The sequence below is a fragment of the Nicotiana sylvestris genome, chromosome 10 (genome assembly GCF_000393655.2).
Source record: "Nicotiana sylvestris chromosome 10, ASM39365v2, whole genome shotgun sequence".
NCBI lineage: Eukaryota > Viridiplantae > Streptophyta > Magnoliopsida > Solanales > Solanaceae > Nicotiana > Nicotiana sylvestris.
The window spans coordinates 164,763,848-164,791,669 of record NC_091066.1 but is presented as its reverse complement, the minus strand read 5'-3'; the positions used below and the strand labels follow the sequence as shown (position 1 = coordinate 164,791,669).

The following is a 27,822-nucleotide window of genomic DNA, read 5'->3' as shown; positions in this document are numbered from 1 at the left end:
CCGCGAGGGTACAAGGGGAGTTTTTTTCCAATTAAAGGACAATCGAAACGGGATTGGTTTATTTATTTCAGAGTCGCCACTTGGGAGATTTAGGGTGTCCCAAGTCACCAATTTTAATCCCGAATCGAGGAAAAGAATGACTCCATATTACAGTCTGCGTACCAGAAATCCGGATAAGGAATTCTGTTAACCCGGGAGAAGGTGTTAGGCATTCCCGAGTTCCGTGGTTCTAGCACGGTCGCTCAACTGTTATATTTGGCTTGATTATCTGATTTTATACGAATATGAACTTATGTGCAAATTTTAACTTTTAACCGCTTTATTATTATTGTTTTTACAAGAATGTGAACATCGCTTAAAACACGTCTTTGGACTGCGTCACATGAAATGCACCCACAATCCGGAACGCATTTTATTTGATGTTTTGAGATTTGGATTTGGGTCGCATGAAATGCACACCCGAGCTTAAGAAAGTAAATTATTAAACACGCGCCTAAAGAGACTATCGCGTTATTATTTTGCGGAGGCCGTGAAATTCGCTAAACGACCCTCCTGAATTCTAAGTAATTTTAAACAAGTATTTACTGAGGGCCCCGCAATTTGTGTTTTTATTCGGCGAGGCTCATCTCATTCTTATTTTTTAAAAGGAATTTGCAACGTCATGGACATGCATCTCGGGCCACGTCACAATCAATGTGCCCGTGACTAGAGACATATTTCGACTCCGTTGAGATTTGGATTTGGGTCACATAAATGTGCACCCGAGTTTAGGGAGATAACATTATTAAAGGCGCGCCTAAAGCAACTAGCGCATTATTATTTTTGGGTAGGGCCGTGAAATTTGCTAAACGACCCATCCCGGAATCTAAGTATTTAATACATATATTTTGTGAGGGCCCCGCAATTTGTCCCTTTTATTTGGCGAGGCTCGTCTCATTTTTTTTATTGTTATTATTTTTTTTTATTTTTTTTATTTTAAAGGGATGCCATTTTTACGCCTTTAACCATACTAAACCTTACAGCTTCTTTACAACTAAAATCTCATAACTTGTTAGAAGTTTAATAAGAAGAGTTTTAGCGAATGAGTATTTCGGGAGTAGTAATAACATGTACTAATAATTTTGTCCGAATGAACTAAGCAAAGGACCCCGAACAAATTAACGTCAAACTTGTGTCATAGAACAACTAGTCAAACTTAATTAAATGACATCAAATAAACAAGAATCATATAACGCAAAATGAGCAAAAATGCATACAATGAAAACATAAGCAGAAAATTATCATACCAATTTCTATATTGCATTTTCGAACATTTGACGTAACATTTTCTTATCTAATACTTGAGGTTTACTAACCTTTGAAACTCGGCAAACTCAGGGCGACAAACACGATCCCAACGGGACTCAAGCCGAACCTCACTGCACGAGGAACAACGACGAAACCTCGGGACAAACTCGACGTAACGGACCTCGACGAACAACGACGACCTCAATGGAGGTGGAAAGCTCGGCAAAAAAACAATCAACGCACGAGATGTTAGCTGCTGGATTTTCTCAACGCAGCATGTTGGCTCGAGAGAATGCAACAGGAGGGGTCGTTCAGGTATGAGGAAGAAGCAGGTTATGGAAGGTCGTTTGGACAGTGGTCGATGGAGCTGAACGACGAGCAGCAGAGGTTGTTGGGGAGGCTTGGTGGTCGACAGACTGGTGGAGCTGGAGTTCCGACGAGGGGGTGGCTGACGGGTCTGCTAGGTTTTTATAGGGTTTGATGGTGGTTTTACGGGAGGGGGCTGTTTGTTGGTAGTAATGGAAGAGTGGTCGTTTGGTGGTGGTGTTTGGACAGTGACGGAGGTGGAGGGAGTTAGTAGTTGACGGACGCTTGGTGTGGCGTTGTGGTCGTGAGGGAGTAGGGGTTTCGACCGGGGGAGTCACTGGTTTTGGTTTATTTCTGGGGCTCGAGGGGTCGTTTGGGCGGTGTCGATGGAGGTTTCTGGGTGGTGTGGTTGTTTGGTGGTCGTCTGGAAATGACGACGGGGGAGGGGGGCTGGTTGCTCGGTGGTGAAGGTGGGAGGAGGAGTTGGTTTTCTGGTTTTCAAAGGAGGAAGAAGAAGCATCAACAGTGATTTTCTCCAAAAAATTCAAAAGTCCCTCCGGCTTTGGCCTTTTTCCGTGTATTTGATACACAATGCCCAGAAAAATGAGCCCCACGCATGGTGGGGTTCAAGGTTTGTGTCCCCCACGCGTGGTGGGGTTCCCCATGTGTCCTGGACACGGTTTATTATGGGCTAGGTCCGAAATTAGGCCTAAAACCGGGTAGTTTGAACCCGAATATTATTCTTTTGCCCGGACCCGAGAAATAGGAAAACGTTGCTTAACTAGTCCTATGTAAGCAAAATAACTACCAAAAATAAGACTAGTATTCAAACAAAACTATATATTTTTTATAAATATTTTTTCAAGATTTAAAATAGCTACAAAATATTAATAAAACTATTTTTTGTAATTTTCGTTTTTAAATATTAAGATAAAATATGAGGTAATATTTTTGTATTTTTCAAAGTTAAAAATGACTATAAAACCTTAATAGAACTATATTTTTTGTAATTTTCGAAATTATATAAAGTACAAAAATAAAGTGCAATTTTTGTATTTTTCAAGTTTATGAGAGATACATAAACTAAAATTTATATATATATTTTTTGAAATTTTTCTTTTTGCAACGAAATAAAGTAAAAATAGTTAAAATAGCTATACTAGACCCAATTTCACATATTCACGCTAAAAATGTGAAAATTCTCGGGGAGAGTCAAAAATCACGTGCTTACACGCCTTACCTAGCAGCAGTTCTCCATCCTCTTTCAACAGAAGTATGTGCCACAGTCCCACAGAGAGGAATTGCGCAGGCAATTCGAGCAGTTACGTCTGGATGATATAACTATGATGTAGTATGAGATGAGGTTCTTTGAGTTAGCCCGTCATGCTATCTAGTTGGTTCCCACAGAAAGGGAGAGGATCAAGGGGTTTGTTGATGGCCTCACATATTAGTTGCGGATTCTTATGACCAGAGAGAGGGTGTCTGGTGCTATTTTTAAGGAGGTTGTTGACATTGCTCGGGACATAGAGTCAATTCGTCGCTAGGAGCGGGTGGAGAGGGAGGCTAAGATGCATCATGGATCCGGTATTTATGGTGGTGCTTCTCATGGGGGTCAGTTCCAGCATGGCAGGGGCCGTCCATTCAAACATGCTCAGTCAGCTCGCCTAGTGCACCGTGGGGCATCATCGGGCCATGGTTCTCATAGTTCTTATCAGGGCCATTCCTTACTTAGTGCCCTCCCAGCCCAGAGTTCATCTCGTGCTCCATCAGTTCAGGGCTCCTCCATGCGAGGTTCTTTTACCAGTTATCTAGTGCTAAAGGTTCCCTTCAGTCCCCGTCACTAATGTCGTGCCCCCTTTTTCCTTGCGGAGTCCGGGTTTCGACATTCATGGGGAACAACTCATTTCATTTTGGGATTAGGTATTTGAACAGTCACCACCTAATGGATTATGGTTCATTAGGACACCTAGAGTAATTAACTCGTGTAACTAGTTTGCATTACCAGAGATTAGGGTAAAGGCTCGAAATAACCTTGAAGGGAAGGTGTTAGGCACCCCTCGCGATCCACAATGGTGGATTCTGGCCGAACTTAAACTATGTGAATTAGTCATTTTAACAAGTAAACGGTTTTAACACAACTTACACTTGTATATGTCATTTTAACAAGAGAAAGGTTTGGACAACTTACACTTGTATATGTCAAGAAAGGGAAGTTTAAATGATTTAAACACATAGGAGAGTTGGGAAAGGGAAGTCCTAAGTTGATTAGCCTACATGATCAATCTGTGAAATGCCCGATAATCCTCCTAAACTAGAGAGTCTACACGTGACATTAGCGTGCAGGTCATCATATCCTTTTACTACTCATTACCCTCCCCTTTGTGGTTATATAAGCGAGTTTAATTAATGACCTCTAAGCGTGCTGCTACCCGTCCCTTCCTTGTGGTCCTGGAGGAGTTTAGGACCTCTAAATCTGGGCAGTTCTAGACAGCCTAAGGTGTTTAAAAGGGAAAATCTAGGCGACAAGCAAAGAACACATAGGACAATCAAATAGGGAAAAAGCAGTTAAGGCTCATATTTACCTCCACATGTAGATAAGTAAATAGGCAGCATGTCTCAAACAACTGATTTTGGAATAAGTTCAGAAAGCCTAGAAACATGATATCTAGATGAACATCATAAAGCAGGACATGCAGTGTTTGTTTTTAAGGGAAGTGGCGGAATCCTAACCAGTTTGTCTACTGGTTTTATAGCATGTTAAGCCTGGATAATTTCACACATAAATAGAACTGGTTTTCATAATTATTTAATGCCCTAAGGCTTGGCTAAGTGTGTATATGCAGTCACAATTTTGGGAAAACAGTTTGAAATTCTTTTATCCTATAGGCATGCTTTCTAATGACATTGAACAAAACAATGTATGAAGTTCCGGTTTTAGCACTTAATGCACATGGTAATATCCTATGGACATGAGTTCTATCTCTAATGAGTGAAACTACTACTAGTTCTTATTAGACATGCATACTGACTGAGCAAGTGTGACAACCAATTAAACCTACATGCATGATTTCTAAAGAGACAGATTTGAATATATGCCATAATGAAAGTTGAACCTTAGTAATTTTATTCCCTAAAGTCATGGCGTCTAATCATGTAAAACAAAGTAGGCAGAACTTATTTCAACCAAAGTAAACCCTATAGGCAGATTATTTAAAAAAGCACATTTGATCCAAAATAAACCTATAGGCATGTTATCTACCCATTTCATGCAAAATATCAAAAAATAAGCCCATTTGAGCCAAAGTAAACCCTATAGGCATGTTATCTACCCATTTCATGAAAAATATCAAAAATAAGCCCATTTTCCCATTTATTATTACCCTAATTGTTATTACAAATAATTATTACAACCCATAATTAAATGAACGAATTACAGAGTATATAGACTATAGAAACCTGCAGTAGGCCCAAATACACCTGGATAGGCCAGGCCTTCAATGTAGTCTGAAAGGCTCAAAAGTTCCCTGGCCAACAAGTGTCTAGGTGTGTCAGAGTTCCCTAAGGACCTCAAGGATCCCGGGAAGTGCTCACACTAAGACCTTTCTCAAGTAAAGACTGATTATGTGCAGTGTGGAAGAGTCAACCCTGATATGCCAGAGTTCAGAGAGATCTCAAGGATCCCTAGGCAGTACACATACCAGAGGGGCAGAACTTAATGACCTAAGAGTGAGTGAGAGTGCTTGAAAAGACTTAGTGAAAACAATGTGGAGATAACTTATTAGGAGTAGAAACTTTTCTGGAATAGATCAATTTTAAGAAAATGCTAGGGATGAAACCAGTTTTTAGAAAAACACATTTTGAAAACAGTTCAGAGATGAGCAAATTCAGTAGACAGTCAATAGATCACAGAAGGTTCAATTCCACAGACACTTTAACAAACATGTTTGCACACAGGGGTGAAAAGGGATTGGGGAACACATGGAGATCTTATTGAGGGTGCATGAATGGGGTACAGGGAAACAGGTAGGTAGTAGCATACATCGAACACTATAGCCTTAATAAGTTAATCAGGATAGCAGACAACTAAACATGAAGCAAAGATGTAGATGATAGAATCAGGCACACAAACAGGCTTAACCATAGACATAAGTAGCCAACATGATCACATAGCTAAGCATAAGTCAAGTAGGTTGTTCCAGCATCAGTTAAATATATTAGTTGCACATAGAGCAGGTCAGAATTTTAGGCATGTTTGAACAAAGAAGTGAATAAGAGAGTAGGTCAAATTCATAACCAATGAACTAATGCAGGGATGAAACACATAGAGTTTGGGTGTTTCCCCTTAGTGTTTCTTTGTGCCGCGGTTCTTTTCCAAGAGTTTTGTTTGAACTGGTAGTTAGTTTTTAATTTTTTGTATGTTAGGAAACCTTGTTCTAGGATTTGAATTGATTGCAATATCTCTTGACTTTATTATGCCTTGAGAATAGTGAGTGTTTTAGTTGTGACGCTTAGACTCAGTTTTTGACTCTTGTATAATTACCTTAATTTGTAAGACCTTAACTTTGATTAACTGTTTTGACTAGAGTGTCTTGATGATTCAAATCTTGAGTGAGTTATGTGACATGTGTGTGAAGGTTTTGTGTTATTCCGTACAATACATTTGATGTCTAGAACTTGGCTCGACCAAACTACCAAATAAACCTGTGCAGTTAAATCATATACAATGGAAAATAAAAGCAGATATTCACAGTTAAATATGGGGAGGGGAAAGCATGTTACGGGGAGTATCATATAACAACAAAATACCAAAGAGGAATGTAAAGAAACCAGGATTTAATTGCCAACATTAATGAGGAAAACAAACACAGTATTCACTTTCATTTCTTTCTTGTTGCAGAAGTGCAACCCGATCTCATTTCATATATCTCGTTGCAGGCGTGCAACCCGCTCCCATTTCATATATCTCGTTGCAGGTGTGCAACCTGCTCCCATTTCATATATCTTGTTGTAGGCGTGCAACACGCTCCCATTTCATACATCTTGTTGCAGGCGTGCAACCCGCTCCCATTTCATACATCTCGTTGCAGGCGTGCAACCCGCTCCCATTTCACATATCTTGTTGCAGGCGTGCAACCCGATCCCATTTCAAATATTTTAGTGGTGGCGTGCCACCCGCTCCAATTTCATATATCTTATTGCAGGCGTGCAACCCGATCCTATTTACAAATCAACATCAATCACAAAAGAATCCCGACAAGGGAACAGGAACATAAAAACAACATCCCGGCAAGGAAAACAATATCGTAAATAATAACATCCTGGCAAGGGAGACAATATCATAAACAATAACATCCCGGTAAGGGAGACAATATTATAAACAATAACATCCCGGCAAGGGAACCAACAATGATAATCAACATGTTAAGCATGAATAAATCTCAGCGGAGTCACAACAATTACAACACTAGACCCACAGGCATGGTTGACACCGACGTATAGATACTCGTCACCATGCATATACATCGTACTCCACAATTTACGCATAGCAAATAAGACACAACTCTTAATCCCTCAAGCTAAGGTTAGACCAAACACTTACCTCGATGCCACGAACACAATTCAAGCCTCAACTACCACTTTACCTCTTGTTTCCACCACCAACTCGCTTGTATCTAGCCACAATTTACTTAACGATATCAATAAATACTAAATGAATTAATTTTAATGCATGAAAATATGTTTTATGAAGATTTACCCAAAAAGTCAAAAATCGACCCCAGACCCACATGGTCAAAACCTGAGGTTCGAACCAAAACCCGATTACCCATTCACCCACGAACCCAAATATATAATTTATTTTGAAATTGGACCCCAAATCGAGGTCCAAATCCCCAAAATTTGAAAAACCTAAGTTCTACCCAAAACACCCAATTTCTCCAATGAAAATCCTTGATTTTTAGTTGAAATCATGTGAAAAGATGTTAAAGATTGAAGAAAATGAGTTAGAAATGACTTACAATTGATTTGGGGAAGAGTTCTTTTTTGGAAAATAGCCCAATAGAGTTTATGTTTTGGAAGAGTTTGAAAAATGGGAAAATTTCGGCTAAGTTATACTTTGCACAGGTGCAGATATTGCATTTGCAAAGCCAGGTTCACAAATGCGAACTCGCAAATGCGGCCCAGGCTTCGCAAATGCGAAGGTAGGCCAAATCCTGCTTTCTTCGCAATTGCGAACAATTGTTCGCATTTGCGGTCCCTGTTGAAGTCGCATTTGCGACGTAAGCCTCGCAAATGCGAGGGTTCCTGCCCCAGCCCATCATCAAAATTGTGATGGGTCTCTCCCAAATTCGAGCTCACAATTGCGAGCCAGGCTTGGCAATTGCAAAGCCTACAGACCTGCAATACACAACAGTTGAAAATCTGAAACTTCCTAAGTTTATAACACTCTGTGGCCTATCCAAAACTCACCCGAGCCCTCGGGGCTCCAAACCAAACACGCACGCAAGTCCAAAAACATCACACAGACTTGTTCGTGTGATCAAATCATCAAAACAACATCAATAACTATGAATTTAGCATCAAAATCAAAGAAAATCTCAAGAACTTTCAAAGTTTCAAATTTCACAACTAAGGTTCTGAATCACGTCATATGACCTCCGTTTCTTACCAAATTTTACATGCTCAACTTAAATCACATATCGAATTCAAACATATTTCATTTCCAAAAACTCATATATATTCCAGAAAATAATTTTCTTTAAAAATTCATTTCTAGGGCTTTGGACCTCGGAATTCGATTTCGGGCATACGCCCAAGTCCCATATTTTCCTACGGACCCTCCAAGACTGTCAAATCACGGGTCCGGATCCGTTTACCCAAAATGTTGACCGAAGTCAACCTAAATTTATTTTTAAAGGTAAATTCACCATTTTCACAGATTTTTACATAGTGGCTTTCTGAATAAACACCCAGACTATGCACACACATCGAGGTGAGACAAAAACAAGATTTTAAGGCCTCGGAACACAGAATTTAGTTCTAAAACAAGTGATGACCAGGTCATCACAACATCTATGGGAAAATCAGTAGCAAATTGGTGGTTAGAGCTTGAAAAAGTGGAGACCTAAAATTAGGGATTTGAGGGGTCATTTGTGGTCGAATTTTGGTACTTTTCGTATGAATGAACTCGTGAGAGTGTAAGGATTCCAGTTTTGTGAAATTTATTGGACTCCTAGACATGGGCCCAGGGGTCCGGTTTTGACCAATTTCAGGATTTTGATGTAATTTGATTATTTTCGAGTGAGCTTTGTTTCCTTAGCATATTTTGATGGTTATATACTAATTTTGGTTAGATTCGGGGTATTTGGAGGCCGAATCGGGAGGAAAATGCGTAGCGGGCTAGAGTTTGGCTTGGCTTGAGATAAGTAACGCTTCTAAACTTGGTTCTGAGGGTTCGAAACCCCGAACTATGTGTTCTATGATTACTATTGAGGTGACGCAAATGCTAAGTGGCGGGCGTGTGGGCGTGCACCGTGAGAAATACAGTCTGGGTCATTCTAGAGCACCGCTTAGTGACTATTTCTTGCTAATATCTGTGATATATCTGTGTGATTAAGTCAATGAACAACAAATCATGCTAAATACCATATTAAGGCTTCACGCCAATACTATTGAGACCCGAGGGGTCATTTCTTGCTTTCATGTCATTAGTTTCATGTATATTTTATGCTCAGTCCTGTTCATGCATATTATATCATGCCTCAGTCTCGATTATTGCTATTTGACATATCATATCATTGTTTGGGCTTGTATCATGACATCTTAGCCCATGTGTGTGAGACTGGAGAGTATTGACTGAGTGAGGCCGAGAGCCTGATATTGATTGACAGTATGGGATCGGACTACACGCCACAAAAATATATTGATCATGCCTTCAATGGCATTGATATAGCGTTTGGGCTCAGAAAAGCCCCTCAAGAGTCTTTACACCCCCAGTGAGCGCAGTTGATGACATTAAGGGATGGATCGTCCCTGAATATGGATCTTATCCGAAGTATTGGTACGAATATGGTTCTTCTCCATGAGGCTAGATTGTCCTGTTTCCTCGGTATTGAGTGACTTATAGTATATGATGTGTATACGTTCTAGGATGGATGTTCGCCGGGCTAAGTGGGCCATATATAGTATCGAGTGGTTGAGCAGCTGTGAGAGAAAGTAATATACGTAACATTGAGCATGCTATCTGTGCATTGGTACTTAGAGTTTTTTTGAGCTTTATACTCTGTATCGTTCATACTGTGTTCAAATTACTGCTGAGAAACTACATGAACTGTAAGCATGTCCATTTTTTCGTACAATTATCTGTTGCAACCTGTTGAGGTTTGGTTCGTCACTACCGTTAGTCCATAATTTGGATTTGTTACTTACTGCTTGGTGTAATCACGCTACCCCCTGCACCCCTGTGTGCAGATCCAGGTATATAGGGGCATGGTAGCGATTGCTGATCTTGCCAGTTGGAGGTCTTCCGAGGAGATTGCGAGGTAGTTGTTTGGCGATCGCAGTTTCGCCTTCCCCTTCTCTAACTTCCTTTAGTTTATTTATTTGGATATTCTCATACCGTATTGGTCATGTTATTTCGAACAGTTGTAGTAGTTTTTGGCTCATGACTTAGTGACACCCGAGGTCGGGATTATGTTTCTTTCCGCTGGATTTTGATTTATACTTTTATCTTAGTGAATTTCTACTAAAATTATGATTTTCCTTAAGTACTTATTTGAAAAATGGAGTGTTTGGAAAAAAAGTGGCTGGCCTAGTATCACGATAGGCGTCATTACGATATGGTTAGATTTTGGGTCGTGACACCCGAGGGGTTGTATATGATGGACTATGAGGTTTGCCCGAGGGGCTGTATATGAGTGATGTTTCGCCCGAGGGGTTGTTTATATTTTCATCATTTTTACTCACCGTTGCATCGAGCCCCTATTTTAAAAATTGTTGGAAAATTATATTTAAACGGTTTTATTGGAACTGGGTTTTAAACGAGATGATTTGATTCAAACCCTGATTTTAAAAGCGTGTTGTATTTTACTAAGATTTTCATGATATGAACTGTATATGTTTTATTGCTCGTCACTACTTCTCAAACTTTATTTACTTTTGTTACTTACTGAGTTGGTGTACTCACGTTACTCCCTGCACCTTGTGTGCAGATCCAGGCGTATTAGGACCCGGTAGCGGATGTTGACTATTCCAACTGTAGATCTTCTCGGAGTTAGCAAGGTAGCTGTTTGGCGATCGCAGCCCTGCTCTTCCCCCTCCTATTTTCCTATAGTTGTTGTAGTTACATTTCCATACTGTGTTAGTCTCAGAATTTGTTTTTAGACAGATTATAGTAGATGCTCATGACTAGTGACATCCCGATATCACGCTTTCCTTTCCGAACTTTCATTATTCAGATTTTTTTATAAAGTTTTATTATTAAATAGCTTGAATTTATCTTTGAAAATTGAAATATCGTGTTGTTTTTGGTAAAGAGTCGTCTTCCCTAGTACCATGATAGGGGACATCACAAAATGGTAGTTTGGATCGTGACATACAAGTACATATATGTTTTGTGGTCTTATGGGTGCAGAGGCGCGGCTTTTGCGGGGACTTACGGTGACCTACATTCGATATATGCATCCCCAGCATACAGAGTCCGCATCAGAGTTATTTACATTCTCCTGTCTAAATTGTATTCTAGACAAGTATTGTATGTTATCATATTTCCTAGTTGATGCTCATGCACATGTGATACCGGGTCTTGAGGGTTCCAACTGGATGTTTAGTATGGTAGTTCACGTAATTATCATTGTTTCACCCTATAAATTCTATTTCATTATTTAATTAATGGAAATTATGATTTCAAAAGTAATAAAAATGAGTAATTAAGTGGATCAATCAATGTTGGCTTGCCTGACGGCAGCATTAGACGTCATCACGACCTATAATGAATTTTGGGTCGTGACAAAATACTATTAAGTTTTTATATTGTTATTTTACTTGAGAGAAAGAAAAAATACATCAAGATGGAATAGATATGATTATTCAGCTAATGCCATACAATTGAAATTTGTAACAGTCATTTTAACTCTTTTTGTTATTTTTATTTCGATAATACATTTAGATAGCTTCTTCATTTGTAACATTAGACAATGATCCAGAATTGTTGAATTCCTATTGATTTAAAGGATGCTCTAATATGAGTTTTATACTAATGCATGACCTAAAAGCTTTTGACATTATATATAGCTATACACATATTATACATATATTACAAATTCACAGATATTTTAGTTTAAGAAATTAGATTGGCAGTTATTTAGATTAATTCTTCTTTTATTTTGGGCTGACTGTGTGGGCCATCCATCTTGGGCCTTTAATACCCCCGCCCAAGAACAAAAGAGAAATGGGTTGTTGTCCAATTGGGCTTAAACAAATTTAGACTAGTCTTTTTTCCCATTTGTCTAGCTTTGGGCCAAATCCATTTTGATAAGAAAAATTTACGCAACACATCAAACATTTATACTGTATTTATTATTCGTATCTATACTTTCAGCAGATTTATCATTCATAATAATATTTGAATTTTATAGCAAATTCATAAAATAAGAGATTAATTATTTTGAATTGAAACAAGAGAGTAACAAGCTCTTGTACCTCAGTTGGTTAGAGTGCTTGTTTAGCTAGTGAAGGTCTTGAGTTCAGATCTAAACAAGAATATTTATTTTTCTGTATTTTTGTATTTTGCATTAGTTGTATTTGTTGACAATTGAACAATAGCTACGAATGGTGATTATGCAAATTATAGTTAACATTAACGATACTAGCTTCTTGTTTTCTTTTAAGCACGGTGTAACAAGGAGATCGGTAAGCAGTGATAACAGCATGCAACAGCAGTAACATCGCAGTCCCACGGTAGTCCCAGCTACCAAAAACTTCCCGAACTACATTGACCTGATTCCTGTTTAGCCCAGGATATGTAGGAAACCTTTGAAGCAAAGGTTCGGTCAAATCTTTTTCAAAAAATGCTTCACACGGAGTACTCGGATGGGCAAAAATCGCTCGCTTTATCTTTGCACGAAAACCCTTCGTGTATCCGGGCAAAGAGGGGCAGCTGTAAGCACGTGATTTTTGCCCTATATGAGAATTACTCCCAAAAAATCCAAAAATAAAATGATTTTTCTTTGGTGTGCAATTTTGTGATATTTTGAATAATTATTTGTATTTGTCTGTGCGTGTTTATTTGATAAATTAATAAAAAATACAAAAATATGTCGCATTTTGCATGTAGGATTTAATTCTATAGTTGTTAGTAATTAAATTTGTTTTACAAAAATTAAAAAATTACAAAAATAAGCATCGTTTGCATTTTTAGCATTTAATGTCCAAATATACAATTTTATGCTTAATTAATACTTAATTGTGCGTTAATTGTTATTGGGAGTTAATTTGCGCTTTTATAACTTAATTTAATTCTTAATAATAGTTTAAGTATTTTTATAATTTAGTTTTAGAGAAATAAAAGAAGAAAAGAAAGCAAAAATATAAAGAAAGTCGGAATTAGGCCTCTTCTTCAATTTCAAGCCACAGGCCCAAAAATTGGCCCAATCTTCCCTACGACCCAGTCCATTTCGAACTGGGTCGACCCAGTCCATAACCCAAAAGACTCAAACCCCATTTGTCTTTCATTTTTACAAAACAAAAACAAAACAAAAAAAAATAAGAGAAGAAAACCCTAAAAATCTAAACCATCCGCCCCCCCCCCCTCTCCTATCTTCTTCTTCTTCCTCAAGCTCACATCCCTTCCTCCCATGGCAGACCTTCCCCCCTCACACCCCTGCCCCCCTCACGTCAACACACACACAACACAACCACTCTCACCCCCACGACATCCCCTCGCTGCCATGGCTGCGTTTTTCAAGTTCGTCGAGCAACTTCTACGCCACCATTGTTGCCCGTAGTTGCTTCTCCTCCTGCTGTTGCGTTTTCTTCTTCTCCAACACTGCTGCTGCTGCGTTTTTCATCCTTCATGTTGCTGCTGTGTCGTCCAAACAAACCACCACAACTGCTGCCCGCCGCGTCCAGCCATGGACGAGCTTCATCGAGCTCGAACTCGAGCTCCCATGGCTGCCGTTGCATCTTCTCCGACACCGCTGCTGCTACTGTTTCGTGCTGCTGCTCCAGCAGTGTTGCTGCTGCTGCCTTCTGCTTGTGGCGGGCTGCCATTCTTCGTTTTAAACGATGCCAAACGACCACCTTCTTTGGTCGTCCGTTCGTAGTCGTCTTCGACGTCAAGTTATCTTGGTGCGAGATTCGTTCTCGGACAGATTTGTTTACAATCAAAGTTCGTCGTTGATTCATCTCCGGTTAGTTGTTTTTGAGTTTTATTTTTGTCCATATTTTTGTTTGATATTTTCCGGATCCAAAATCGTTAAAGAATTCAATTCTTGTTTTGTTCGTTGTTCATCGTTGAAATCATTTTTTCTAGTTTGTTCATGTTCATGTGCTTTGTTAAAATTAATTTTCAGATTTCAAAATAGAAGTTTAATTAGTTGTTTTCATATTCATTTCATGTTTGTATTATTGTTTAAGTGAATATTTGTTAGTTTGTTGTTTGTTAGATTCAAATTGAAATTTAATTAACTATTTCTTCAATTTGTTTCATGTGTTTATGTATTGTTAGAAATTGTTAGTATTGTTAAGTTCAAGTTTAAGTTCATAATTGTTTCTTCGTCGATCTTGTTATTTGTTTAAAGAATTTAGTTGTATTAAAGGAATATATTGTTTTAATCGTTTAATCCGTCATGTTTGTTGTCTTAAAATAGATTCATTCATGTTCATACTTTGTTTGGATGATCTTGAATCCGAATTTTGTATAGTTTGATTTCTTGTTTACCATTTATGATTATTGCTTGAATTGTTCTCATAATCTTGTTTAAAGTTTAATATAAGAATTGTTTGTTGTAATGTTGTTAGAGTTGATTTTAAGTTCAATATGATTGAATTTAGAAATCTTCATACTTTGTTTGTTGTTGTTGTTGAATCCGAAAATAGGATTGTTTGTTGCTAAAATATTGTTCAATCAAATTTTAGTTGTTCTTGGTTGTTCAATTTGTGTTCATGTGATTTGTTGTTGAAATGTTGTTAAAATCATGTTCATGTGATATTGTTGTTATGATGTTCATCCGTGTTCATATTGTTGTTTGAACATTGTTAGAAATTGATCATATTGTCTATATTTTGGTTAAGTTTGATTAATTGATGTGTTATAGCTGATGGGTAGTTTGGTAAATTTGTAATACGTTCAGGGGTAGTTTGGTAATTTCAGTAAGGTCGGAAGGGGTAGTTTAGGAATTGTACATTTTGTAATTGTTTATTTGAAGCATGGGGGACAAAATGAAATGGGGTGGGTTGTGATATGATTATTTAATATAAAGGGGGGACAAGATTTAATTTAAAGGGGAATCTTGCATTATTTTAAATAAAGCATGGGGGACAAAATGAAATGGGGTGGTGTGATATGTTATTTAATGTAATGGGAATGAGTGGGAAGATAATGGGTTTGGTAGAGAAAATGGGTTGATTTTAATTAATGGAAAGATTTTATGAGAGGGGTTATAAGAAGTCTTGAAATCAGAATAAAAAGGGAGGACAAGAGAAATACACAGACAGGAAAAAAACGGGAGAGAGAAACAAATCTGAAAATAAGAGAGAGAAAAGGGCTGAACATTTAAGAGATAGAAAATTCCGAAAAATATTTAAGCTTTCAAATATAAAAAAAACTAAAAAAATATTCTGTTTTCTTTTGTTGTTTGAAATCAGAATTAATTGTTGTTTCATAAAAGCTGGAAGCTTTTTGTTTTTTTTTGGATTACTACTCACTGGGTTGTTACTGTTGCTGGGCTATTGTTGCCGTGTTGTACTGATTTTACTGTTGTTGCTGATTCTCATATTCATTTTCTTTTGCTTCCAATATCAGGTACACAACTGAAAAGCTGTTTATTGTAATCCGAAATATGAAGCGTGAATACATATGAAGAATGAAAATTTGAAGTTTTAATTTCGTTTTTATTTCTTTGTTCCTTTTGTTGATTGTATTTAAGCTATTTCATGAATTACTAAATAATAACTGGAATAAGAAAATAATATCATAAGTTAGTCTGTAATAAATCAGTTCGGCAAAATAGGTTAATTCACTAGTTATGAAGGCTTCAAGATTATAGGTTGATCATGAACAAGTAGCTAAATTTAGCTAAGACACGAATTTAAATTAAACATCGTAAATTAGGCATTAAGGCATGACTTGAGCTTAAGCAAGATTAAGAGAACGTTTAAGTCTAATAAACTTTCTAATAAGCTTTAGTAATTATGGTTAAATCTAGTTTCAAATGATTGTGAATAATTAATCTCAATAATTTTTTTTTAAAAAAAAAATAACAATGCTGAGTTTTAATCTAGCTATATTTGTTTATTTTGAATATTAGTTGTTGAATTTTTATTTTATTTATAATTTCGAAATTAAGAGTGAAATTCCTTTTTCATCAATATTTGTATTAATCAAGCAATTAGCATGTCATGTCTTCTTAAATAATAAAAGCTAGTAATAAATTAGGATTTTCTTTCTTTATTTTAGAGACTCATTTTTATAGAAAAATGTAGTCGTTTTAAGATTTGTCCAAATAAATGAGATGAGCCTCGCTTAATGAAATGTATAGATTGCGGGGCCCTCAATAAATGTACATTTAATCGCTTAGAATTAGGGAGGAGCCGTTTTAGCAAATTTCACGGCCCTACCCAAAATAATGATACGCTAGACTCTTTAGGCGCGATTTAATTAATTTTACCTTCTTAAACTCGGATGCGCATTTCATGCGACCCAAATCTAAATCCTAAAACATTGAATAAAAATGTGTTCCGGATTGCGGGTGCATTTCATGTGACGTAATCCAAAGACATGTTTTAAACGATGTTCACAATTTTTTTTTAAAATAATAATAATAATAATAAAGTGGTAAAGAGTTAAAATTGGCACATCGGTTCATAATTGTATTAAAATCAGATAAATAAGCCAAATATGACAGTTGAGCGACCGTGCTAGAACCACGGAACTCGGGAATGCCTAACACCTTCTCCCGGGTTAACAGAATTCCTTATCCGGATTTCTGGTACGCAGACTGTAATATGGAGTCATTCTTTTCCTCGATTCGGGATTAAATTGGTGACTTGGGACACCCTAAATCTCCCAAGTGGCGACTCTGAAATAAATAAATAAATCCCGTTTCGATTGTCCTTTAATTGGAAAAACTCCTTGTACCCTCGCGGGGGCGGAAAAAGGAGGTGTGAGAGAGAGAGAGAGAAAGAAAGAGAGTGAGAGAGAGACGTGCTCCATCCCCACAAAAAACTAGTCAAAATAATCTATTATACGCTACTTACAAGCATAAGTAAGTTGAGTTTAAAAGAATAAAGTTTTCTACATGGAGGAATAAAAAGGATGAATAACCTGCAATTTGAACTTTGAACTTGCTACTATGAAGGGGCATTTGCATCTATATCCACTTTTTGTGTCACATTTTAACTTGTACCCGTTTTGCAAAAACAATTGCAAGCGTACCCACTTTTTCGCATAACTTCAGCACACGGGGCTGAAGTAGCAAAGACAATCACGCAAAACTTTAGCATTCTATTAGCCGGGCCTGAAGTTCAGCTCTAGAGCTGAAGTTTTTATTTTGTAACTGTGTTGTAACTAGGAAATTTCAGCTCTAGAGCTGAAGTTTTTATTTTGTAACTGACGAACTTCAGCTCTAGAGCTGAAGTTTTTGTGTTGTAACTAGGAAATTTCAGCTCTAGAGCTGAAGTTTTTGTGTTGTAACTGGGAATTTGTCTTTGTAACTGGCGAACTTCAGCTCTAGAGCTGAAGTTTTTGTTAATTTGCTGTATTTGTCAATTATAATTTTCTAGCTGTATTTTTGTTGTTTTGCCTTAGTTGTAGCTAGTGGTTGTTAGCTGAAGTGGACTAGAATAAGCAAGTTATGTTTTTAAGAAAGCCACAAGATGCTCGATATATGTCCTCTAAGACAAAAAAAGGAATAACGGTGCCCAAACAAACAAAAATAAGTAGAGAGGCGTATGAATATATACTGCACAAAAATCATACCAAGAAATATATATATTTCCAAAGGGCACACAAACAATCGGCCTTACAAAAACGCTTTCCAACAGTGAGCAATCCAAAACAAACCCTACTGGTAACTTAAACTTTTTCTTAAGACTAATTTGGAGCAGAAGTACAACTGCCGAACTGTTCAATTAAAAAAAAGACCTTATAACTTAAGCAGCGTTGCTTCTGGAGATAAATACCAATTTGTTTTGTAACTTGAAGAAGAAAACAAAGGAGGAGAAGGAGGAGGAGAAAGAGGGCTGAAGTTATTTAAAAAGTGGGTACAAGTTAAAAGTTTTTAAAATAATGGGTATAAGTTAAATAAGGGCGACCAAATAGGACGCCCTGTGCAATTTTTACTACTATGAAGGAGAATGAAGTTCTCAAATTGAATATTCGTTGCTTTTGGGAGATCTTAGGAGACTAACGGACAAGATAAAGAATTTTGAAAGACCATGAATTAGGGCTACAATCAATAAAAAAAGATCTTGAGACTTTAAAATTTAATATAATTCAGTTCCTTAATTTTTAAAACTTTTGAGTAATTACCAAGCTGATTTTTGAGAATTTAGGTATTATATGAAGGAATTATTCAACAAATTTTGTTTTAATTTGAAAAAATCTCTTTGGCTTATGCCTCACTAAAAAAATGCACCTCAAACGCCGAGCGTACACCCCAAACGCCTGGGCGTGCTGGGCAAGCCTCTTGAGGCTTTCGCCCCACACCATCACCTCGGGGCGTTTTTGGTGCGCCTCGCCCCAGGGCTCGCCCCAAAAATATTTAAAACACTAATTTAAATTAGATAAAAGAAAATTAAATTTGAATTGGTTAACACAAAAAACAATCATGCATAGACAATCTAAAGACTAAACTAAGCGCATCTGGTTATAACCAAATCAATAAAAATCATGCACTTTACTTATGAGAGTTTTTAACTAAAATTTTCCCTTTATCTTTGGGAGTAGATCTATTTTTATCCTTTAAATATACCTTTTAGCACCTTTAGTCCCTTAAATTTTCTAAAGTTGAGCACTTTTGGTCTAGCTAACGGAATGAACCTAACTTTGAGTTAAAACTAACCTAATTTCCAAGTTTAGGCTAATGGATTATGGATTATGTTAGGTGTTTGTCCAGATTTTCTTATCATAATTGGTTTTCCTATTTTATGAAGGAAAGGACAATATATTTATCATAATTGGGTTTTTCTTATCCTAGAAGGAAAATATAATTCTTCTAGATTTGGCTAGCCCTTTTCTTGTAGGAAAATGTTTAGAGTTTTATAAATTGAGGATCCGCCCTTCTCATTCAGTAGCATTCACAGTGTAATCATATGGGGCTTGAGAGTTGTATTTAGGGGGAGAACTTTACGGGACAAGTGTTAGTGTGTCACTTGTGTTTGCCTCTTCGTGAGGTTGTTCTCTCGATATTTTGTACTCTCTTTTATATAGTGGATTGCTCATCTCCGTCGTGAACGTAGGTCAATTGACCGAACCACATTATATGTTTGTATCTCTTTTGGTATATTTCTCTTTTGTTGTATGATTTATCGTCGTTAAAGATTTGTTTTACTAGTTTCCGCATGACACCTGGCTTTTTCGGTCATAAGAGATTAGGATCCTTATTAATATTGAACAGAATGGACAAAAAAAAGTTCATTTTTCATAACCTTAATTTCCGAATTCCAACAAGTGTCTGCATAAATCTGAAAACCTATCTGTAAATAAACTATGGATATGACTAACCTCTGGCCAAAAACAAGCATTTTGTAGGTTCCGTCAAGTCTATCAAAAACGAATTAAAGGCATCATAATATATTTGCAGTTCCCATGCATATTGTACGTACTAAAAGAAGTTAAAAAGTTGAGGTTAAATAAAGGTAGAGAGCTTTATGCTGGTGTAAATTTTAGTCAGAGTTTTCTACTACTTACAATGCCGTCAAATCAACTTGTGATTTTTTATGAAAGGCTATTCATCTAGTTGAATAAAGGCTTCTTTGATGCTGTTTACATTTGTTCATGTAATGTCTCATTGTGATGACTTCACGTTTGCACTGTTACATCTCCTCTCTACACCTCTATCCCTCCCCCGATCTGAATGTTCAAAAAGAATGAACCCTTTTTGGCCCGTTCCAAAAAGAATGAACACTTTTTAAATTTAAAAACAATTTAGTTTAATCTTTCAATTCTATCCTTAATGAGAGCATTTTACAACCAAATACTCTGGCCCCATTTTGACTTGTTTAAAGCACAAATTTCAAAAATCTTCATTTTTTCTTAAACTTCGTGCCCAATCAAATAGGTTCACATAAATTGGAACAGAGGAAGAAGAGGCGGATCCAGGATTTAGAGGCTCCGGGTGCCACAAAATTTTGAACGTAGACATGCTACAATTTACAGTGTCTAAATAGGTTATAATGTTAATCGGTTTAGTCTATTTGGATTTCGGTTCGGGTTATTCGTCTTTAAAGTTAATATAAACAAATCGGTCGAGCAAAAATATTACGTAACTTGAAAAAGAAGCATAAAACTCACTTGGATTATGCATTTTGTATAAGAAAAAAAAAAGGCTCATTATCAATTTATATTTAGATACTCAAGACAAAAACTTATATTAATAAGCACTCTAAACATTAAAGCCGAAGCAAGTTTACGAAGGAGTTGAGAAAACAGTACAACAGTAATAAATTTTTGAAAGAAAAAGATTTTTATATTCTATGATTAATATTTAAAGAAAAAAGGAGAAAAGAAATTTCAAAATAAACTAATAAACAAAGAAAAAGTTAATAGGAGCTACTAATAAACAAAATGGAGTAATTAAGGATTAGAGAAAAAATAAACAAGGGATTAAATCTCCTTTTATATATGTAGCAGTCTTAAAATGCACCAAACTGAACTTCTGCGAAAAGTGTGCTAACACAGATTCGACCTCGATCCGCTGACGTGGAGTGACAATGCATTGCCAGGTGCGACTTAAAATATTTGTACCATTTCTTCTGTATATACACATAGGTATACATACTATTGCATAGTCCCGGCCAAAATTTGCGGGTGGCGTACTACCCTATCCCTTACACATAGATCCGCCCCTGAGGGAGTATATGTATAGGGTTTAAGTTTTATGTATTCATAGTGGAAAAATATTTATACGACCATGTTGTTTCAGTTTGGTGGACTAATTAAGCTCCCATTATGTGCGAGGTTCAGGAAAGGGCCGGACGACAAGGGTTTATCGTATGCAGCTTTATTCTGTATTTCTGCAAGAGGTTGTTTTCATGGCTCGAACCCATGACTTTCTGATCACATGGAAGCAACTTTACCAATTATGCCAAGACTTCCCTTCATATACAACCATGTCGTTTATTTGATATATTATTATTGAATTTTAATACTCAATGTATATCATTTGGATTCATTTATATGTGAATTTAACTTTCTAAATACCGACAGTGCAAAAAAAAAAAAAATTCAACTATCGAATTACTAAAAGATAACTATGGGTAACTTGATATAATAAGTGGAATTAGTTAACTAAAAAGGATAACAACTTGTTACAATTGGTCTTTCTGCAAAGGAAGCACTATTTGTTGTGAACCGAATTTTGCACAATTTTCATTTTTTTTCACTTTGAAATGTACAAGGAAATAAAATAATGCTTATTTTTCTTAAATTCCATCCATCTTCAAAAATCATTTTTTTTTAAAATTTTTTGGAACAGAGAGAGAAGGCAAAGGTAGCCCTCCCCCTCCCCTCCCCTCCCCCTCCCCGGGGTGATTGGAGGTGGGGGTCCAGTGTAGGATGCAGAATCTACCGTGTTTGCAATGTTGCATGATACAACTTTTCATAGGTGAACACATAAATATGGAGAGAGAAAGCAGCTAGAGATATGAAATGCAAGGCCTAAAGAATTTGAGAATTGAGCATCTTATTATTTGGTGCACAATTTCCTTTTTTGTTTAAAAAGAAATATACTCCCTCCAGTTCATTTTAATCGATTTTTGGTTTTTTTACATATATTAAGAAATTTACTTGTTAGTATTAGTAGTTAACAATAAACTTAAGCATATTAACCTTAATTTATTAATAAAAAATATAACGAAACAGTTACTCCAAAGGTAATTTTGGAAAGAAGAAGTTAATTCCTTCTTTATATCTGAAAAAATTAATTATTGTGAACCACGGAAAAGGACCAAAAAAATCAATTAAAGTGGACCGGAAGGAAATATATTTTTAGTTTCTCCCAAAAATAATATCCAACATAATATATATATATATATTACACTTTTTGACTCGCGAATGTAATTAGTTTTAACCGACCAACCGACCGATTAATTCCCCCTTCCCCCGCTTTTCTCCTTTGGTATGAAATTTGAAGCTTGGATAATTTTTGTTTAGAACCCATGAAGCTTGGTGGATGGCACTTAAGCTTCATTTGTTTTTATTAAAATTAAAATGCTAAAATTTAAATACTTATATTTGTCTTAAGACTAAGAATAATTTGAAATCACATTTGAATATATTAAGATCTAACATGGTGTAAGTGCTGCTTTTCATAACCTCAAGGGGTCCAACTTAAAATTACCAATGAGACTTCCTTTTTGTAGTATCCCTTCTAGTTAAGAAGACATAACTTGTTCTAAGTTATATTAAGTGAAAATTTACTAATTTATAGAATGAGCAGTACAAATTTAAGAGATTTATTACTTTTAACGTGCAACTTTTACTAAATTGAATACCATATCCTTTCTTGAAAAGGACAACACCTTAAGCGTCATTTGGTTAAGCATAATAATGCAACAATTATTATGCGATGGTTAGTAATATAACAATTAGGTAATAAATATAATAATGTACTACATGAATTATCATACAGTGAATAACAATGCATAGATTGCTTTTAGGAACTGCCGATTTGAAGAATATTCTTGTCTTTCTATCTCACACATTAAAGAATAAATAGATTTCCGTACAAATTACTCGAATATCAGCAATGTATATATAGCCTATGATATATTTTGATGAAGAAGGTTACAGAGGAGAAGCAATAAATAAGTTCGTTCCGAGAGCTACCGAGAAATAGGGATGTCAAACGAGCGGGTTGAGTCGGATATAGGCAGGTTAAAAACTCATAATGCAAAAATAGATAAAATATTTGAACCGACCCATATTTAATATATATAGAAAATGGGCTAACCGGCAAATAATATGAACATATTATAAATGGCTTCTTGAATATGATTACTTTTGAGAGAATTTCTAATCTCCCAAGCTTGAAAAACCCTCAATTTGAATCTTTGCAAATGTTAAAGTTAAACACATTGATTATCCATTTTTTGAGTGGATGATATGAATTTTATCTATATTTGACCCATTTTTAAATAGTTTATCATCCATCTCATTTTTAGTGGATAATATGGATGAATAATTGTTCTTTTAGCCATTTTGCCACTACTATCGAGAAACATAATGCATAGTTTACACTAAAAACCAAGCATTTTAATAATTATGTAGAAAACACATAAATGAAATATATATATCGCAAAGTAAAAAGTAAATTAAATATTTTGCGGCAAATTTTTCACAATTTTATGTTAGAACTGTCTCTCCTTTTGTGTCCAACCAAACAACGTCTTAGCGCATACATTCAAATGTTGAGTAGTATTCTATTTAGCTTAAACCAACCAGTATATATTCGAAATTTACTAGCTCGATAAATTCAAATTTGTGCAAGGCAAGTCTATTAAGGAAATAAAACGATCATTAGGAAGTTCTTTGAATTCGAATTGCAAACATTTAATTAAGGTGAAACAATACCAATCATCCTACCAAGAAATGTTGTGTAGTAGACAGACAAGAAAAACCTAGCATCTTTGGCCTTCTCCCTTGGGCCAAAAGAAAACAAAATTCTAGCATAAAGTCCCCAACCCAAGACCACCTATTTTTGCTATTACCCTTTGGTCAATAACTCTTAAAACTTGTTATTTATAGCTTGTCTCCTTCTCCCTAACTTTCTTCCTCATAATCATAGACTACACTTTTCTCCCCTCCACCAAAAAAACCCTAAAATTATCACTATTATTACCATGCAAACTCATTCTATCACATACTTATCTTCTAGTGAAAGTGGTTGTTTAGAAACTGAAGTAGAAGATGAACTTTCTACTGTTCTTTCTCTTGGTCCTCCTGGCCAAATAAACCTTCAAAAAAATACTACAAAATTCCATTTTCAGAGTTATTATAATCAGTATTCTAGTTGTGGTGAAGGTGTGACTGTGGCTCTTCATACTGATTCTTCAGGTACAAGTTCAAACAACAATAACCCTAGTAAAAACAAAGGGGATAATATTATTTCAGTAGCAAATAATGGACAATATTGGATTCCAACACCAGCTCAAATTCTTGTTGGACCTACTCAATTCTCTTGTGCTGTTTGCAACAAAACTTTCAACAGATTCAACAACATGCAGGTTTAATTTCCTATATATACTCTTTTATTTATGTCAAAGATCTTGTTTATGCAATTTTAGTTCATCTTTTTACATGTGAATACATATAAAAAGGGTTGTCACTTGTATATAGTAATATGATGTGCCGCTTCATATGTAACCATACACACTCATCTTTACATGCGGAGGTGGATTCAGGATTTTAATATAACGAGTTCAAGATTTTCTTACTTTTTTTTAAATAAGAAAAATATAGGTTCAGAACTTAATATTTATACTATTTTCCTGTATATTCACATATATATCTAGGGGTTATACTGAAAATAATGGTTCAATTGAACCCTAGGGCCACTCTTGTTTACATGAAACTTCTTGAATTTTGTCTTTTTATTGTCTCTTCTATGTATGAAATGATTCAGAAACCTGTACTTTTAGTCAAGTTCTTGCTGATCTGAATTCCCAACATACCACAATAGGTAATAAAATTTATGGTTTGTTTTACAAAAAAAGTTTTGCTTGGTCCAACTTGTGATATTTTACATTAATTTGTGTTCTTTAATTATTGACCTAATTTTTGTATTACTAGATGCATATGTGGGGGCATGGATCACAATATAGAAAAGGACCAGATTCACTAAAAGGGACAAAACCAGCTTCTTCAATGTTAAGGTTGCCTTGTTATTGTTGTGCTGAAGGTTGTAAGAACAACATAGAACATCCAAGATCAAAGCCATTGAAAGACTTTAGAACTCTTCAAACACATTACAAAAGAAAACATGGAGCAAAACCATTTACTTGTAGGAAATGTGGGAAGAATTTTGCTGTAAGAGGAGATTGGAGGACTCATGAGAAGAATTGTGGTAAGCTTTGGTTTTGTATTTGTGGTTCAGATTTTAAGCACAAAAGGTCACTTAAAGATCATGTTAGAGCTTTTGGAGATGGACATGCACCACATAGTGAGAATTCTTATTATCAAGTTGAAGGAGAAGAGGAAGATGAAGATGAAGATGAAGATGAAGATGAAGATGTAGAAGCAGGGGCGGAGCTAGAGTATTAGATACGGGTTCGGATGAATTCAGTAGACTTTGTACTTGTATTAGAAAATATGTTAAATATGTATAAGTATATAATGCGAACCAATGACTAAGACGAGCTATGAGTTTGATGGTATGTCCAAAATCCATAAATTTTAAATCATGACTTCACCTTTTATATGTAGAAGGAAATCTTGATGATGAATTATATGCAAATGGAACTTAGTTATAATGAAGCTAACTCTTTTGGTTTTTTTTTTTTTACTTTTATACCGCACCAAAAACTACTTATATTCGATTGCCGAAAGTGTATAAAATTTATATAATTTTTATATATAATATACAAAATGTGTATATATAATAAAAATATATATTTTTTGGCTATTATTTTGAGAAGGATTATAAAATGTCATTTTCCCAACTTTTTTGCCCTTTATGATAGAGAGCAAAAAACTGAGATTTGACTAGTGACTTTTTGGCTTCTTTTGCATGTATGTTTTTGTGTGCATATGTTCTCTAGGGGAGCAAATGGATGAAGACAAAGAGTGTATAGTAAAACCAGGTTGTCATTAGTGTAAAAATTCAGAAGTGTCAAGCTCCATAAGTTGATTAAATTTGATTGTGTTTTGATAATATATATCCAAGTAAGGATTCAATAAACATGTGTAACTCTATTAGCTTGTTATTTCATCTCGTGTGTTGTTAAAATATATGACAAAGGTAGGATAAAAGGGTAAAATTTGTATAATTAATGTATATACCGTCGAACCTCTCTATAATAGTCTCATTTGTTCTTAATATGTTTAGATGTTATAGCGAATTGTTGTTATAGAGAATATATATTATAACATAACATGAAAATTGATTCCAGAAAAAGTTTGAATTTTATAGTGAAGTATTGTTATATAGGGATGATGATATAAAGAGGTTTGACTGTAACATACAAAATGTACACATATACAAAAAATATACATTTTTTTCTGCTATTATTTTGATAGCGGCTATACAGTATCATTTTTCCGTAATAGGATTAGATCATTTACCACTTTAGCAGCATAACTAAGAATAATTAAGATTATTAAATAAAAACATAATTATGCTTGAAAAAAAATGTTGGGTTCTGCCACCTGACCTTATCTTATTTTTTAAAAATGCTAACCATAGAGTTGTCTCTTTTGTCATTCAGAAGCAGTAGTAGTTGTAGTTATAGTAGTAGTAGTAGAATCTAAAAGTGAATTCAGCATAAATAAAGCTGGAAACAAGAGAGCAGACATACAGACATGATAGTCAGAATAGTCTTCAGAAATTGCACTGTTGATTAGCTATGCATTGCATTTGCCACAGCCCTCACTCTCTCAGAGTCTATCTTATAACCTCTCATTTTCCATCTTCTTTTTTATCTCTAAACAATAGTCGATCAAATTTACTGTTTATTTTTCTTGGTCGATATACATGCATTAGATACTAATTATACACAACTATATATATACTTAATATTAAAGAAAAAGCAGTCCGACACTCTAAGCTTTCGCTATGTGCGGGGTCAGGGAAGGGCCAGACCACAGGGTACGCTGTATTTCTGCAAGAGATTTCATGGCTCGAACCCGTGGCCTCCTGGTCACACGATAATAATTTTAACAGTTACGCTAAGGGCATTACTTAATATACTTATAGTATATATTATACATCCGCCAGGTATTTTTAGTTTAATTTTTTTCCCCTTTGTGAGTCTCATTAGACTACTCAGCTAGTCAAATTCACTGTTTATTTTTGTTAGGCGGTATATATATATTAAATACTAATTATACACGATTATATACATACTTATTATATATATTAAATATCTATCGACTATTTTTAGTTTAAGCGATTGAGTGACCTGCTATTTAGCTTAAAACTTTTTTCTTTTTGTTTGTGAGTTTTATCAGAGTACTGAGAGTGAGTCTTTTTCTAAGGTGTACTGAAAGTATCTCTGTGAGCTTCGACTAACACTACTAACACTTTGATGGAGAGCTTTTGTCAGTATGGTAAAGAATGGACCACTGGAAGTTGCTGTTTTTGGGGTTTCACCCAAAGTATTACTCTACCTTTTTCCTTTTCAGAACTACAAGAAATGACAAAATTTTATTTTGTGTCTCACATAACTATTACTAATTGTGTGAGGCTATTTTTTTGTTTCACAACTATGTGATCCCAGAATTTTTGTGGACCCAAATGTATAAGATATGAGTCCACAAATATGTGAGATAAAAAGAGGCATCACACAACTAGTGCGATGCACAAAATAAAATCACTCACAACAAACACACATACTCACCTCATTTTATTTCAGTATTCTCTACCTGTGTTGAGTCAGTTTTTCACTATCACACCTCCCACTTACAGGAGAGGAGGATATTCAGGATTTGAACTTGATAGTTAATGTTTTTAGCACAAAATATATTAATTATCTTTTTATATTATGGGTACACTTTTTAATATTTACTAAATTTTTAGTAGCTTTTCATATATAAATATATATTCTGTATTGAAAATACTGACAAGCGTCTATGTC

At 35.5% G+C, this 27,822-nt stretch overlaps 1 protein-coding gene across 1 annotated transcript; it reads left to right on the top strand.

Moving 5' to 3' along the window:
- Nucleotides 1-23,844: 23,844 nt before the first annotated feature.
- Nucleotides 23,845-25,403, top strand: LOC104243357 (zinc finger protein WIP6). Its single transcript, XM_009798536.2, has 2 exons — nucleotides 23,845-24,255; nucleotides 24,821-25,403. The coding sequence occupies exons 1-2, from the start codon at nucleotides 23,872-23,874 to the stop codon at nucleotides 25,289-25,291; spliced, it is 855 nt and encodes a 284-aa protein (XP_009796838.1). The 5' UTR covers nucleotides 23,845-23,871; the 3' UTR covers nucleotides 25,292-25,403.
- Nucleotides 25,404-27,822: the final 2,419 nt, after the last annotated feature.